The following is a 17,500-nucleotide window of genomic DNA, read 5'->3' as shown; positions in this document are numbered from 1 at the left end:
TGTTATTTTTAATGCATGAATTCACATTAGACATTATGTCCCAAGAGTACTCAATTATAATCCAGTTTAAATGTAAGAAATCCTAAATAATGGATTAATTTTACATCAGTACCCTCCCAACATCGTCTCACACAAAAGGCCCATTACTGTCAGTGCTGACAAATAAATAATATTTAATATGGTAAGAAATATTTGATCAAGTTTATAACATTTATCCATTAAATGTAATCTACATTTGACATTTAGCTAATCTTGATGAATGGAACCTTTCTTGTAATATAGCAAGCATATCTAAATGTCAAAAATGAGCTGTAAGCTCAAAGCTCTCTTTTGAGGGTTTTAGGGTATCAATGAACTACATGATCCTGTGTTGCTTTCATTTGAGGGTTTTAGGGTATCGGTAAACTACATGATGCTGTTGCTTTCATTTGAGGGTTTTAGGGTATCGGTAAACTACATGATGCTGTTGTTTTCATTTGAGGGTTTTAGGGTATCGATAAACTACATGATGCTGTTGCTTTCATTTGAGGGTTTTAGGGTATCGATAAACTACATGATGCTGTTGCTTTCATTTGAGGGTTTTAGGGTATCGGTGAACTACATGATGCTGTTGTTTTCATTTGAGGATTTTAAGGTATCGGTAAACTACATGATTCTGAGTTGTTTTGTTGGAGATTAACAGATTTGTATTCTTCTCCTTTTTCTCTGTTTCTGTTCTTATTTCTACTCCTTTTTATACACTCCACCATCCTCCCTTCTCAACCTTTTTCTATTTGTTTCTCTCCCTCGTTCTCATCCCTATTTTCCCATCTTCCTCATCTCTTTCCCCCACTCATTTCCAATCGATCCACTCCATCTCCCTATCTTTACACTCCTCTTCTCTCCATCTGTCCATCCCTCACTACAAACTGCTATCTTTCCCTACCACATCCATCTTTCTACTTTTCTCTCTCCCTCCCTCCATCCATCTCTTTCTCTCTCTCTCTATCCTCCTCCCTCTCTCTTCCTCCCCATCCCTCCCTCTCTCTATCTCTCCACCCCTCCTTCTCTGTCTTTCTCTCCACCCCCTCTCTCTCCATCCCTCTCTCTTCCTCCCCATCCCTCCCTCTCTCTATCTCTCCACCCCTCCTTCTCTGTCTTTCTTTCCACCCCCTTCTCTCTCTCCATCCCTTCTTCTCTCTCTTTCTCTCCCCCCCTCTTTCCACCCCCTCTTTCCACCCCCTCTCTCCACCCCCTCTCTTTCCACCCCCTCTTTCTCTCCACCCCCTCTCTCTCCATCCCCCTCTCTTTCCACCCCCTCTTTCTCTCCACCCCTCCTCTCTCTCTCCATCCCCTCTCTCTCCACCCCCTCTCTTTCCACCCCCTCTCTCTCCATCCCCCTCTCTTTCCATCCCCCTCTCTTTCCACCCCCTCTTTCTCTCCACCCCCTCCTCTCTCTCTCCATCCCTCCTTCTCTCTTTCTTTCTCTCCACCCCCTCTCTCTCATTCATCCCTCCATTCCTCTGTCTCCAGCTGCTGACCTTCTCATCATCTATGAGGCCGAGACGGAGCAGTGGGCGTCCTACATGCGCTCCGTGCTCGTCGGCCCTGTTGCCGATGAGGGCATCTGTTGCTACGACATCGCCACGGTGACCGGCAGGAAGAGCCAGGAGGACTTCCTGTGCCTGGTGCAGTACCGCTGCAAGCTGCTCATCCTGTCGCGCGGGCTGCTGGAGGCGCTCTGCCCGCTGCGGCGCTTCTTTCTGGCGCGTGTACTGACGCCTCCCAGCCAGGTGGTGGTGCTGCTGTGCGGCGTGCCCAGCCTGGCGCCGCTCCTGGAACAGGTGCCCCTGCAGGGGGACGTCTACCTGCAGATCTCCAGCGAGCAGGAGGCCCACGAGTACACGGCCACCGTGGCCGACATCGTACGCAAAGGTACGTGTTGCTGTCTGTGTGTGTGTGTGTGTGTGTGTGTGTGTGTGTGTGTGTGTGTGTGTGTGTGTGTGTGTGTGTGTGTGTGTGTTTGTGTGTGTGTGTGTGTGTGTGTGTGTCTGTGTGGCAGCGGCGGTGGCAGTTTGACGCTGATGTGCGGAGTTGTAGTGAAAACAACGGAATGTGGAATCTAATGTAATGGAAGGTCGAAAGAGGAGTGTGACGCACTTATGTCAGTACACTTTACACAGTACTCACTCTCAACACACACACACACACACACTTATGTCAGTACACTTTACACCTCTGCTATGCAAACAGTGTTGACTGTATAAAGGCTGACAAGGAGTGGGAGGATATAGTTGGGTTGGGGGGGAGTATTATAAAGGTCTCTGACTAATGTGCCCCCCCAACACACAAACACACACACACACACACCCTAAAGTCATGCTGACTTACACTCACATTGGTCCAGGGACCAGATGTGGGAAGACAGAGGCACAGAGGAAGAGAGTAGACAGAAATATAGGTGATGGCTGTGGGGTAAACAAGACAAGTTTGATACACCTCAGAGACCAACCTCTCTCTCTCTCTCTCTCTCTCTCTCTCTCTCTCTCTCTCTCTGTGTGTGTGTGTGTGTGTGTGTGTGTGTGTTTTGTGTTTACATATGGGCATTTGTGTGTATTGAAGTGTTAGTGAATGTGTGTGTGTGTGTGTGTGTGTGTGTGTGTGTGTGTTTGTGTGTGTGTTAGTGTGTGTGTTTTGTGTTTACATACTGTATGGTGCATTTTTGGCTATTGAAGTGTTAGTGAGTGTGTTTGTGTGTGTCAGTGAGGGTGTGTGTGGCCATAACTGTGCATTAACATGAGATCATATCAGCAGTATGAGCAGCATGAGAGTTAATGGCACGACGTACCATTTCATCTCCATCTCTGCTACAGTATGTGGTGTGATCAGTGGGAGCCTGTGGTAGTGGATGTGTGTGTCTGTGTGTGTGTGTGTGTGTGTGTGTGTGTGTGTGTGTGTGTGTGTATGTGGGGGTGTTCAGTGGGAGCCTGTGGTAGTGGATGAGGGGTTAATAGCTGAGCGATGCAGGAACTGGCCGAGGGTGTTGCTCAGGTCAGGTGTGTGTGTGTGTGTGTGTGTGTGTGTGTGTGTATGTGTGTTAGTGGCAAATCATATGCAAATCTGCTCATTTCCTCTGACGTCAGTCAAGTGTGTTATTCGCGCCCATGCAAATCTGACCTATTCCTTGTCCACTCACACACACACACACACACCACCACGTAGTGCCGAGAGAAAAGCCGCAGGGACTGGGCTTCAAAGTCACTAATGAATCTCAAGATATGCTATAATAGCATGCAAGACTCGTTATTAACCTGTTATAAAAGGTATAATAACAATGCTATAACATATCAATAAGCTAGGTCATATTTAAGGACACAGGTGCAACTCAGGCCTTTTGGAGGGGAGAGAACAGATATAGTCAATGTTACATTTATTCATTTGCAATGTTTACAGATTTATAATTAAAACAGCATGAAGCTCAACAGAAAGGCATTATACATCTTTCAGGCATATTACTGTGAAAATAAAATGTATAGGAAACGCGCTTCAGACGTACTGTATTACTGGGAAAATAAAATGTATAGGAAACACGTTTCAGACGTACTGTATTACTTGGAAAATAAAATGTATAGGAAACACGTTTCAGACGTATTACTGGAAAAATAAAATGTATAGCAAACACGTTTCAGACATATTACTGGGAAAATAAAATGTATAGCAAACACGTTTCAGACATATTACTGGAAAAATAAAATGTATAGCAAACACGTAGACATATTACTGGAAAAATAAAATGTATAGCAAACACGTTTCCTCTTCCAGGCTGTTTCTGCAGAGATGGAGGAGTGTTTGGTTCTAAGCACAATCAAATACAGAATCATTCATCATATCTCACACACACACACACTCTCTCTCTCTCTCTCTCTCTCTCCCTCTTACACACACACACACACACACAAACACACACACACACACACAGAATCATTCACCATATCAGATGAACAGATGAGCATCTTGACAAGCTGCACAGAAGTTCGTCAGTGATGAGAAATGAGTGTGCACAAGCACACACACATATACACTCACACACACACACACACACACATATACACTTACACACACACACACACATACACGCACACATACACTCACACACAGTCACGTAGACACACACACACACACACACATACACACACACACAGTCATGTAGACACACACACGCACAGTCACACACACATATACACACACACACACGCTCACACACAGTCACGTAGACACACACACACACACACACACACACACACACACACACACATAGACACACACACAGACAGACTATGCAATCACGCAGACACACATACATACACACGCACATGTGCACACACACACAGATACACATGCACTTAGAGACACACACACACACCTTACACACCACTGTTTCACCTATACTGCTTAGTGACCAGGCCAATTATATGATCCAGAGGAAATGACCCCTCTGGTAAAGTCTGTTTATACTGGAGCGCTCCCCTCTCCAGCCACTGCACAGATGCTCTATCCGCCTGTATGCCTGCCTACCTGCCTGTCTGTCTGTCTGCCTGCCTGCCTGCCTGCCTGTCTGTCTGCCTGCCTGCCTGCCTGCCTGCCTGCCTGCCTGCCTGCCTGTCTGTCTGTCTGACTGTCTGTCTGTCTGTTTGCCTGCCTGTCTGTCTGTCTGTCTGCCTGTCTGTGTCTATCTGTCTGCAGAGCCATCAGGATGTGTTTCGTTCGCATTACTGTGTGAATCTTAGTGTTTGTTGCAGCACTGCCTAGAGATATGTGTGTGCATGTGTGTGTGTATATATATGACTGTCCCTATCTGTGGGTTCACTAAACCATAGTGCGCCCGTCAGGATGCATTTCAGCCATGTGTGTGTTAGTGGTGCTAATCGCGGCGTTCATCCCAGCGCAGCTGAGCAACAGCATAGAGAACCTCACAAACAGACAGACTGCACCAGACATCTGGCTTCGATTCTCCAGCTGCATGATGGATCTCCTGCAAGAAAAGGACACTGCGTCTACGCTGGGGATGCAGACAAAGATTCAGGAAAAATGTAGCTCTAAAAGCACGTCCTAACTGCACGCGTGCAAGCGACTGTCGTGTAGTATTGAGTGTTCTCTGACCACCATGAATCCATTAAATATGCTGTTCTATTCTATTATAATAATAATAATAATACATTTTATTTAGAGCCTTTCATGTCACCCAAGGTCACTTCACAAATAAACAAAACAAAAAGGTTGTAAAATTATAGTCATCTGAAAAAAATAAATTAAAAGTAAAAATAAAAAAGTCAGTCAGTCAGTCAGTCCAATAAGCCATCTTGAAGAGATATGTTTGAAGTGTGCTTTTAAAGTCAGTAATTGAGTCACAATGTCTCATGTAGTCTGGCAGTGAATTCCACAGCTTGGGGGCTATGTAGCTGAAAGCCCTCTCTCCCTGGGTGCTGAGGTTCACATTAGAGACATGCAGTAGGCCTGCTGAGGAGGATCTCAGTGAGCCGGGCAGGAGTGTAGACTTCTAGGAGGTCAGTGAGGTAGGTGGGGGGGGCATAATTGTGTAGGGCCTTGTATGCCAGGAGTAGGACTTTGAAATGTATTCTGTAGGCAACTGGAAGCCAGTGCAGTTGCATCAGTAATGGTGTTACAAGTGGATTTGGAGCCTATAATAATCCTTGCTGCAGAATTCTGAATTAGTTGGAGCCGATGGAGTATTATGCAGTCATATTTCACGTTGAAAATATCGAAGCAATGCGAGCGACAGAAAGGACACAGAAATGGGGGCGTCCAACAAAAGTCCTGCTCAAAAACGTTACGCCACATGGCTGTGCACAACACTGTGTCGTGGCGTGCCCAGACATTTCGATGGAATCAAACTTATTTTTTCCCTAACTCTCTCTCGCATCGCACGCAGTTAGGATACGGTGTAAGGGTCAGTTAGAATATGGTGTAAGGGGATCGACAGGAATCAAACTTATTTTTGCTCATAAAACGCCAGGTGCAATGTTTTATACAATACGCAGGCGCTTTTCCACTTGGAGTTTGACTTTTTTTCAAACAAGACGCAGGTTAAGCGACGCAGGAATAAACTTATTTTTCCCGAATTAAAACGGGTCAGTTAGAATATGGTGTAAGGGGATGATCGGACAGGACGCGCTTTGCTGCTCATAAAACGCCAGGTGCACCATGTTTTTATACAATACGCAGGCGTTTTTCCACATGGAGTTTGACTCTTTTTTCAAACAAGCGGCGGCAAGCAGCATAAAAAGCATAAAGGCTCTGGCGCATAAGCACGACGCGACGCTTTACTGTCAAAACCAAACAAGGCGCACATCACTGATCTGGGGCGCATGCAGTGTACACAACGCTTACTGCCAAAACCAAACAAGGCGCACATCACTGCTCTGGGGCGCATGCAGTGTACACGACGCTTACTGTCAAAACCAAACAAGGCGCACATCACTGCAAAAACCGCATCCTGTCTGATTGCCCCCTAATTCCACTCCCTACAAGAGTGTCTTTTTGAGGATGTACGCCACACACAAAAATACTTTTTGTTTTTCTTATGAAGATCAAGCTGCTGTTTGTTGAGGAAAGGCACTTTTCGAACAGCAGCTCTTCCAGACAAAGCTAGTGCCTGTAGGCAAGCGTAGAGCCAATTAGCCTCCCACGACCCCCCGCACAGCACAGCAGAGCTCATCAGTGTCTAGCCGCCACAGGATCTAAGTAACCCTCTCCTCCTCCGTGCGTTGGTCTGACAGGTGGACAGGTCACATCCATGGAGCCCGTCTCCCGTAGGGCATCTGGACCCGACGCCAGGCTGGAGAAGAAGCTCTCTGCTGGGGGAGCCGTTGCAGCCAAAGCCCCCCTGCTGCTGGTACCCTCCAGAGTGCCTTGTGAGGTCAGTCCAAAGATCCCTACACACTCTCTAGGGTAGAGAAATAGTGTTGACACACTCTCTAGGTTACAGTACTAGTGTTGACACTCTCTAGGTTACAGTACTAGCGTTGACACACACTCTAGGTTAGAGAAATAGTGTTGACACATGCAGTAGTAATATATCACTGTGTGTGTGTGAGAGTGTGTGCGTGTGTGTGTGTGTGTATCAGAGTTTCCGCTAGAAAAAAATGGTGCCGGTCAAAGTGACCGGCAGAGGTTTCTTTTTCTGGACATTTGGATGATATGTCGGTCAAATATCTATTATCGCTTCTTAATTAGTCAAATTGAGGAAAACTGGAGACAGGCTATGTAGCTTAAAGAATGACATAATCAGGCTGTATAGAATGCAACGTGTTCATTAGCCTAACTTAAACATGCCTAACAAGATCTAGCCAGTATCTATGTTTTCATGGACAGCAAGTGTCCGCTTTAAAATGGTTTAAAAAAAGGCTACGCTGTTTGTTGCTGCTACCCACGCTATCTCCAGTGGTGACTGTTTAACTTGCACAGATGTGCACACACAAGAATGAGCGCTCACACCACTACCCCCTAAGCTATGCCTCTTTATTTGATAACAATTAATTAAGAAATGTTGCTTATTCTGGGAAATGTTTAGTTTATTTTTCTTTCAGCCCACGGTTCATTGATACCGTTACCGGGACACCAGGCAAGCCTGATGCTTTTTCTCTACAAAACTCCCCCTCGCTCGGTCTGAAGCTCTTTTCCCTTTCTTTGCGTCTTCCGTCCAAGGGTTTTCGCTGCTTTTTAGCCGCTCTGCCATTATACACACATTTGCAACAATCTCTAGCGCTTTTGTTAGCCTGCCTCTGTGCTGTAAACTGATCCTGCTTCTGTCGGCCGGTAGGATACACCGAACTTGCAAGTGGGATATTCTTCCTACAGAAAGTAGGGGCGGGCGAGAGAGCCTTCATTCCCCCCGTAATGAGTCATTTAACCATATACCGACTTACGAAGATGATTAATTAACATGAAAACGTTGCCTGGTGTCCCTTTAATTGTGCCGGAAATTATCAGTGGACCAGCAATCTCCTCGTCGAGGAGGCCCTAACCCTAAAGAACACAGTTGCATGTCCAGTGTACACAGAGAATGACAGTGTCTTGGAGCGGCCAGGCTTCAGACGTTACCAATTTATCATCATCCATCGTGTCTGGCCTCTGAAAAAACTTTTAAGGCTAGTCTGCCTGGGCCTGGCCATGTTTGAACCGCCTCACTCATTTGTTCGTTGTTTAACATGGACATTTTAAGCGTGCGCTTCTTATTTGAAATGCAGCATAGGTTATGCGTGTTGTTTAATAGCCTACTTTTCAAACGGTAGAGCCTGTTCATTTAAAAACATAGCCAGAGGACGTATAATATAGGCTTACATATTAAGGCTTATTCTCAAATTCAGATTGCGTTAGGGGACGGGATTATTAGCCAATTTCAATCGGACAATTTGACCGGAGAGATTTAATTTTGTCAGACATTTCATTTTTTTTCCGGCCAATATCCGGTAATTACCGGACAACGGAAACCCTTGTGTGTGTGTGTGTGATATATGCAGTAGTAATATCTAGCTACGGTCTCCTCTGCACTGTCACTCCAATGTTGTAATGTCTTTCTGTAAATCACTGTAAGGCCAACATGCTGATGTGGTATAGAGTAGAGTAGAGGCACAACATGCTGATGTGGTATATAGTAGAGTAGAGGCACAACATGCTGATGTGATATAGAGTAGAGGCACAACATGCTGATGTGGTATAGAGTAGAGGCACAACATGCTGATGTGGTATATAGTAGAGTAGAGGCACAACATGCTGATGTGATATAGAGTAGAGGCACAACATGCTGATGTGGTATAGAGTAGAGTAGAGGCACAACATGCTGATGTGGTATAGAGTAGAGTAGAGGCACAGCATGCTGATGTGGTATATAGTAGAGTAGAGGCACAACATGCTGATGTGGTATAGAGTAGAGTAGAGGCACAACATGCTGATGTGGTATAGAGTAGAGTAGAGGCACAGCATGCTGATGTGGTATATAGTAGAGTAGAGGCACAACATGCTGATGTGGTATAGAGTAGAGTAGAGGCACAACATGCTGATGTGATATAGAGTAGAGTAGAGGCACAACATGCTGATGTGGTATAGAGTAGAGTAGAGGCACAACATGCTGATGTGGTATAGAGTAGAGTAGAGGCACAACATGCTGATGTGGTATAGAGTAGAGTAGAGGCACAACATGCTGATGTGGTATATAGTCCATGATCCAGGGGGGTTGATCGGTATCATCGGGGGGACAAATGCTATCATTGTTTTTTGTCAAGGTATACATCCCTAGTACTAGGAAAATCATGATAGCAGTGTAGGGGTGGTAGCGAAATCACTTTTTTCAGCTCATGAAGTTACTAACCCCCTAAGTTAAAATCTGGTGTATATTTGTTTGTGCTCATGGTAGGGATATTGTCAATATTCTATAATATAGTGCTTGGTATCATTGGAAAGGGGATCTTTGTCACATGCTTTGTCACATATATCTTTGGAAGTAATGATCAGAAACTCACCACATTTGGACTGTACAGTATGTTCCCAGGCCATTTAGGCGGAAATTGCACAGCACTGGGCTTAAATGAAAGCCTAAAAGGTCCCCTTTCCAATGATACCAATATTATATTATATACACACCATATTATAGAATATTGACAATATCCCTACCATGAGCACAAACAAGATATACACAAGATTTTAAAAACAGAATTTATCTTAGTAAATCTTAGTAACTTCATGAGCTGAAAAAAAAAGTGATTTTGCTACCACCCCTGCACTGCTATTGTGAGTTTTCTAGTACTAGGGGTGTATACCTTGCCAAAAATCACTATGAGACATACAGTAGTCCCCCCAAATGATACCGATGGCTCAAATTTGGGGCCCTGGCTCATGGACTAATAGGGGCTCCAGGCCATGTGAGAGGCCTTGGCTTGCAGCACTCTGCACCAGACAGAGTCTTACCACACAGACAGAGTCTTACCACACAGACAGGCATCCCCTCCTCCATGTACTCCTACCAAAGACACCAATCAATACCCTGTGGATCGCTGTGACTCATGCATACAAACACACACACACACACACACACACACACACACACACGTATCAAACAGCAGCAGGTTGTCCTCTGATTGAGCGAGGGCAACCAGAGGGATTACAGCGGGAGGCAGGTGGAGTGTGATGATCTCTGTGCTGGATTATTATCGGATGACACACACACCACCACCACCCCCACCACCACACACACACACACCACCACCACCCCCACCACCGCACACACACTCCTGCACACACACTCCTGTGGTACTCTATCTGGATAGTCCACCTACAGCTTAGCTTAGCTGACATGGGAGATCAGTGTGTCTAATTGTCCACTTAACATCGCCTTAACCAAATTCAATCCCAACCCCTAACCTGAGCACACTGGCATTTATGCACCCCCAAAGTTACGTCAAGAAAACAAATGAAGCAGCATGATTTTGTGATCAGCCAACACCGTACTAGCGCTAACACAACGCAACAGAATCATGCATTCTGTTCCCAAAGCATATGCTTTCTCTGTCTCAAATCTGCTGTTTCTCAAACTATGAGCCTACTCAACGAGTAGATTGCTGGTCCATGGACCCATGTATTTTAATTATGTCCGGCTTCTGCTGGTACCATTGAATGATATTATGGAACCGCGGACCGAAAGAAACATAAACTAAAAGTTTCCCCGATCAGAAAATACTTCTTAATTTGGTGTCATCAAATAAAGAGGCATACAATTAGGTGGCAGTGGTATGAGTGCTCATTCAATGTATGTGCGCTTTTGCGCAAGTAAAAATGAGAAAAACGGAACCACTTTGGAAATAACGTGGGAAGGCCCTAGGCTAGAAGCAACCATATTTAAAACAAGGAATGAAGTGGATTCCTGTAACTGTCCATGAAAACAGCATAGCAATTGGATAGACTACTGCACGAAATAATTTAAATTGTAACTTGTTGCAGGCCTAACAGAGCTGAATATCGTAGCAAAAAGCCTATGGCGATGACCACTTTAAAAAGCTTTTATTTCATTCGTCTTGCTGGAGTGAACGCAGAATGTGGGCTGTTGCGCAAACGGAGGGAGATGATATGCATCTCCGTTAAACAAAAGCTAGTTTTTCTAACATCTCCATTATTAACGTGAAATATGTCTCCATGTAGGATAGTGTCAAGCAGTGAAGTAGGCTAGGCTAACCATATGCAGGTAGCCAATGTTCACGTCACCTAGCTGAGTTAAAGATTGCTTGCTTGCTTGTATTTCTATCCAGAGGCGCACCTTGTCAATAGGCAAGGCAGGCAACTGCTTGGAGCCCTGAGCTGCTAGGAGGCCCCCCAGACCTGGTCTCAGCGTGTTTGCCGATGGGACTAGCGAGAATTTCGTCCATAGATCTTGAATGATTGAGTGATTTTGCGTGCTCCTGTCCTGTTGTTCAGACAGTGCATCTGTGCATGTATGCTATGGACTTATAAACAGAGGATCTGTGTACAAAAGAGTTCAAAGAATCCGTATAGCCTACATATTTAGGCTACTGTGGTAAACGTTAATCGAGGGTGCAAAGTGATGACGGATCAACATCGGAGTTTGGCATTGACTCAATGAAGTTATGGTAGGCTATTGTTAATTGGCAGAAAGATTGAACATGGTTTGCTACATCTATATGACAATAAACTTGAGCTAGCTAGCGACAGTTACAACTAGTTAAGCAAGGAGATCAGCCATAATGCGTCAATTGCGATGCGATTTGGCTAAGGACCAAGTATAACGCGTTCATTTTTTTTAATCGCGTGCAGACACTTTCTAAACTGCCTTCCCTCTGTAGTCATGAACACTAACGCAGTTCTGAACTCTTTTTAAAAAAAAACCCTTAAATGGGTGCTCGATTTATACAGACAGTATCTTCATTTAAGTTTAAGGTTTGCAGCCATCTTGAATTTAGTCCCGATAAGTCGAAGCAATGAGTAAGAATGAACTGGTATGATAGGGATCAGATTCCAAAATAATTCAGTGGAAATGCATGGATTCCAGTTTCTTCCAGTAGCAGCAACTGGAATCCATGCATTTCCACTGAATTATTTTTGAATCTGATCCCTTATCATAGCTGTTCATTCTTACTGCTGCTCGACTTATCGCGACTAAATTCAAGATGGCTGCCAACGCTAAACTTTGTGAAGATACTGTCTGTATAAATCGCCTCGTAAAAATAAACTACCAGTGCTTTTTCAAAGTTCTCAATGTCTCGCTTTTAAATGTCAGGGCCCCTCGAAGTCTACCAATGAAGTGTGGAGATACATTGAGCCTCGTAAATGGATGTAAAACAGTGATTTATTTGCATGGCTAGCCCGATGCGGCACCACTATTGAAAAAGCTGTTGGTAGCATCGGCTAACTAGCCAGATTTTGGAGTGCAGGGGACAAGCCGAGATGGGCTATGAGACATACGTTCACACTCAGTATCATGTTTCAATACACTTTAGGTCAATATCACACCGGAATTCTCCTTTAAGTTAACCAGCTGTAATACGTGTGGCATTGAGTTAACCAGCTGTAGTACGTGTGGCATTGAGTTAACCAGCTGAAGGACATGTGGCATTGAGTTAACCAGAGCCTGAGCTCTCTCTCCCAGTCAGAAAGACATATCAGGTGTAATGTGTTAACCAGTCTCTGGTATTCTCACATTCAAAAGGCTCAAGCCTGTGGAAGTGACTGACCATTACAGGGCTCCAGTGGTGACCTTCCATCAGTTAATTAAATGTCACCGACGCGCCTGTCACAACAGCTTGGCTGAGCAGGGGAGTTGATCACAGCAACCAATCCTGTGTTGACAGAGACAGACAGACAGACAGACAGACAGCTTCATCCGATTCTGTCTGATTCTGCGGAAATGACAATCAAACCTGTTCACAAAACACATCTCCGCATTTTAATAAAAGCCACATAGTGACAACAGCCATTGTATACACACACACACATGGACACACACATAACTGTCAATGTACATGCATACAGACACAGATGCACATGCACACACACACACACACAAACACACACACACACACACACACACACACACACCTTCCTGCCCACACACACACACACACCTTATCTGCATGTGGTGCTTGTAGCGAGGGACACAGTGTGGCAGTTATGTAAAAGTGAGTGCAGTAGGAAAGTGTATGTGCCAGGAAGGCTCTGTGGCTGTGAATAAGTGATTATCCAAACGAGTGGGGACGGGGACGTGGAGAGTGATTAGGTCGACTCGTCGGCGGCAGGCTGCCCACGTCCTCAGTTTGTTCGCCCGCCACTCTCCGACTGACCGGGGCAGCAGGCAGCGGGGGACGCGTAGGCAGCTAATGAACGCACGCACTAAGCCTGATTAGCATCCCCTCACTGAACAGCACTGGCAGAGACGGGGAGAGAGAGGGCGAGATGGAGAGAGAGAATGGAAGAGAGAGAGAGATGGAGAGAGAGCGAGAGAGGGATATATATAACATTTTTTTCAGTAAGTACTTCCAGTGAGGCTATTTGCTTATTATGAAATGTTTAAGACATTAGTATTAACTAATCCACATATATATATATATATATATATATATATATATATATATATATATATATATATATATATAAGTATATAAGTATAAGTATATATACTCTTTTGATCCCGTGAGGGAAATTTGGTCTTTGCATTTATCCCAATCTGTGAATTAGTGAAACACACTCAGTCCACAGTGAGATGAAGCACACACTAATCCCGGCACAGTGAGCTGCCTGCAACAACAGCAGCACTCGGGGAGCAGTGAGGGGTTAGGTGCCTTGCACAAGGGCACTTCAGCCGTGCCTACTGGTCGGGGTTCAAGTCCATAAGTAGCACAGGAAAAAAGTATTGAACATGTTAAGAAAAAGCAGTACACCAAGGTAAGGAACGAGCTGGAATCTTTAAGTGGAGAGTAATTATCCCTCCTATCTGTGCAAATGAATATAATCTGGGTTAGTACATATTCATGTGTTATAAAAAGGTTTTTCGTTACCAAGTTGTCACACAAGAAACCTCTCATAATGTAAAAGCAAAGAGCTCTCCCAAAACCCTTGGAACCTTATAGTTGCTAAACAAATCAATGGAATTGGTTACAGATGCATTTCAAAACTTCAGAATCTTCCAATAAGCAGCATTGGGGTCATTATCTGCAAGTAGAAGGAACATCACTGTATCATCAACCGGCCAGGAGTTCCTTGCAAGATTTCTGACCATGGAGTCTGAGAGGTAGTCAAAAGAGTAGCCCAAGAGCCAAGGACCACTTGGAGAATGCTCCAGAAAGACTTGGAGGCAGCAGGTACAATTGTTACAGAGAAAATCATAGGTAATGCACTACCCCGCCATGGCCTCTATGCACGCTCACCCCGCACGACTCCATTGCTGAATCAAAACATGTCAAGGCTCATTTAAAGTTTGCTACACAACATTTGGACAAGCCTATGAAATACTGAGATAGTGTAGTCTGGCCAGACGAGAGCAAAATTGATATTTTTGGTTTTCATACTACACATGATGTTTGGAGGAGAAATGGCACAGTACATCACCCTACAGATACCATACCAACAGTGAGGTTTGGAGGTGGAGGCATCACAATGCGGTTTTTCACCTTATGGTACTGACAGACTTCATACAGTGGGATGATGAATGGATCCTTTTTTCTGGGAGAATCTTGCAATCCACCAGGATGATGAGGATGAGATGTAGGTAGGCCTTCCAGCAGGACAACGATCCAAGGCATACAGCAAAGGAAACTCTTAATGTGTTTCAGAGTAAGGAAATCAAGGCCCTGACTTAAATCCTTAAACATTTCTTGAACTTAAGATCAGGATTCACAAAAGGGGACCCCTGGAATCTTCAAGATTTAAAGACTATCTGTTTAGAAGAATGTGTCAAAATCACAGCTGAATACTGCAACTGATTAATTTTGTCATAAATGTCTTGAAGCTATTATTACAAACAAAGGCTTTTCCACATATAATTTTTAATTTAAGAAATGTCAGTAGGCACATTCAATATTTTTTCCCTGTGTCATTCTACTTTATTATACATAACTTATCCTTTCTACTTATGGATTTTAATGTTTAGATTTTTTTTTTGTGGATTACCTCAGTAAATACTAATATCTGGTGAAAATGTCATGCGCATAGCCTCACTGGAAGTATGCTTACTGAAAACAAACATTGACGATAATTAATTCAATTCAATTCTTACAGTATTTCCCCTGCTGTATATACTGTACAGCTCTGGAAAAAAATAAGAGACTACTGCACATTTTTCTGATGTCATCCTACGGTTGAGTGACATTCGAATGAGTTGACGGTCATATTCAAATTTGCAGTGGTCTCTTAATTATGTCCTTGCTGATGACAGACCCACAGACTAGGTTTTTGTAGGTATAAAAGCAGTTACGGGAACAGTTAAGGTTTTTAGGTATAAAAGCAGTTATGGGAATGAACTCATTGTGCCCTATTGAGCAACGCGCCAAGGGGTGTGGGAATTAACAACCTAAGGAGGGGATCGATATCGTACACTACCTAAAACGCATTGCGCCACTGACCAAGAGAAACCTGGTCAGAAGTCCATGGCGAGTTGTTTGTATGTTATTTAAAGAGCGCATTATCAACAGTGATATGGGCAGATGCACAACGCACCATGCTTCTCTCATCCACAAACACGCACTGGCACACGGCACATTCATGCAAAATATTACAAATGACACAATTACAATGGGAAACATAATTAGACTAAAGATATTAAGAAATACATCTCACGAGTAGTTATTCACCATCATTTGCACGTTGGTGATGACGGAGAGGCAAATATGGAGCACAGCTGAAGACGCACCGTCACGAGATGTAAGCAACTCCTCTGCAGGATAAACGTTTTTTTATTCAGTCATTTGAACATTATTGGGGTAAGTGTTCCTTTTTCCAGGCTATGTTTTCGATGGTAACCCATTGTCAGTCGATTGTGAAAGTAATTGGTAACGCTTTAGAATAACATGTGCTTATTAGGTATAGTGCATAATACAGTAAGCTGTTAACAATTCATTATTAACAGTTAGTTAATGGTTGTTATCCTTTAATAACATCAGAGACGGACAGTAACGGAGTACATTTACTTGAGTACAGTACTTGAGTACAATTTTGAGGGATCTGTACTTTACTCGAGTATCATTTTTGGGGAGTACTCATGACTTAACTCAAGTACATTTGACAGGCAAATATTGTGCTCTTTACTCCACTACATTTCTATCCATAACCGTGAGTACCCGTTACTACTTCTAAAAAAAAAAGGAAAAAAGAAAAATCTCAGAAACCCTCAATTTGTTGTTTCCCTCTCAAACATGATTGGATGGTGCAGGTGCCACTGATTGGGACAACCTATCAGCAATCACCTTCAACTTTCCACCAAAGTCAACTCCATGGTCAGACCATGGATGAAACAATGGATGAAGACGCAGCAGGTCCATCCCGGGAATGTGCCAACCTGTGGCCCCACCTCGCCAGACTATTTCAATTAATGATAAAGTTAATGATAGTTTTTGTTTCAAGTGTTTCAATTACAAAATAGTATTTTGTACATTGACGAGTCAGTATAGTACATTGGACGAGTCAGAGAATATCCTCTCTCACATTGGACGAGTCAGAGAATATCCTCTCTCACATTGTGTTTTATGTTTAAAAGTAGTCGAGTCAGAGAATATCCTCTCTCACATTGGACGAGTCAGAGAATATCCTCTCTCACATTGGACTCCAGTTATGCGCTTCTTTCTTTCCCACCTGATGACTTCGCCATCTCTGTTTGGATTTTTTGCATGCCTCAGGGATACTTCAGTCTGGATGAAAATGTGTGTGTGTGTGTGTGTGTGTTTGTGTGTGTGGTTTTCAAACTGGACTGCAATGCATTGTTAGCTGGCCTATACCTGCTTGTGTAGTGAAACCATTATAGATGATTAAAAAATGCAGCGGCTCGTCTGGTCTTTAATCAGCCAAAGAGAACACATGTACTGTAACTCCTCTGTTGGTTACTCTACATTGGCTTCCTGTATCAGCCAGAATTTAACTCTGGCCTATAGGACACGTACTGGATCTGCACCTTGCTATCTCAAAGGTTCTCTAAGCCAGTGTTTCTCAAACTATTTCAGATGAAGGACCACTTAACCAATTAAAAAGAAACGCACGGACCACCTAGTTAAAAAGATTAGATTAGACCTAATGCTATATTAGCCTACACAATAGGCCTACTCACTGAACCACCTTGCTTATTGTCTTTGCACTTTGCTTATTATGTCAAAGGATTCATATAATTTAAAATGGCATATCTTACATAGACAGTGTTGCAGAACTGTTTGGATTTACATACAAGTTGGTTCAATATTGCAAACAACTAACTACTCATCTATATTAAATTTTACCACGTCTGCTCGCGAACCAC

The 17,500-nt window shown here is 43.7% G+C and overlaps 1 protein-coding gene across 1 annotated transcript in view; it reads left to right on the top strand.

Moving 5' to 3' along the window:
- The window catches only part of LOC125289321 (B-cell scaffold protein with ankyrin repeats-like), a 48,698-nt gene that overhangs the window by 1,275 nt on the left and 29,923 nt on the right, over positions 1-17,500 (top strand). Inside the window, exons 2-3 of the mRNA XM_048236074.1 lie at positions 1,513-1,914; positions 6,777-6,916. Coding sequence (XP_048092031.1) covers positions 1,513-1,914; positions 6,777-6,916 — 542 coding nt within the window. The remainder of the gene's footprint in view (positions 1-1,512; positions 1,915-6,776; positions 6,917-17,500) is intronic.

Source organism: Alosa alosa, chromosome 24, assembly GCF_017589495.1.
Source record: "Alosa alosa isolate M-15738 ecotype Scorff River chromosome 24, AALO_Geno_1.1, whole genome shotgun sequence".
Classification (NCBI taxonomy): Eukaryota; Metazoa; Chordata; class Actinopteri; order Clupeiformes; family Clupeidae; genus Alosa; species Alosa alosa.
Note: the sequence above shows the minus strand (reverse complement) of the source record. Positions and strands in the feature narration are given on the sequence as shown.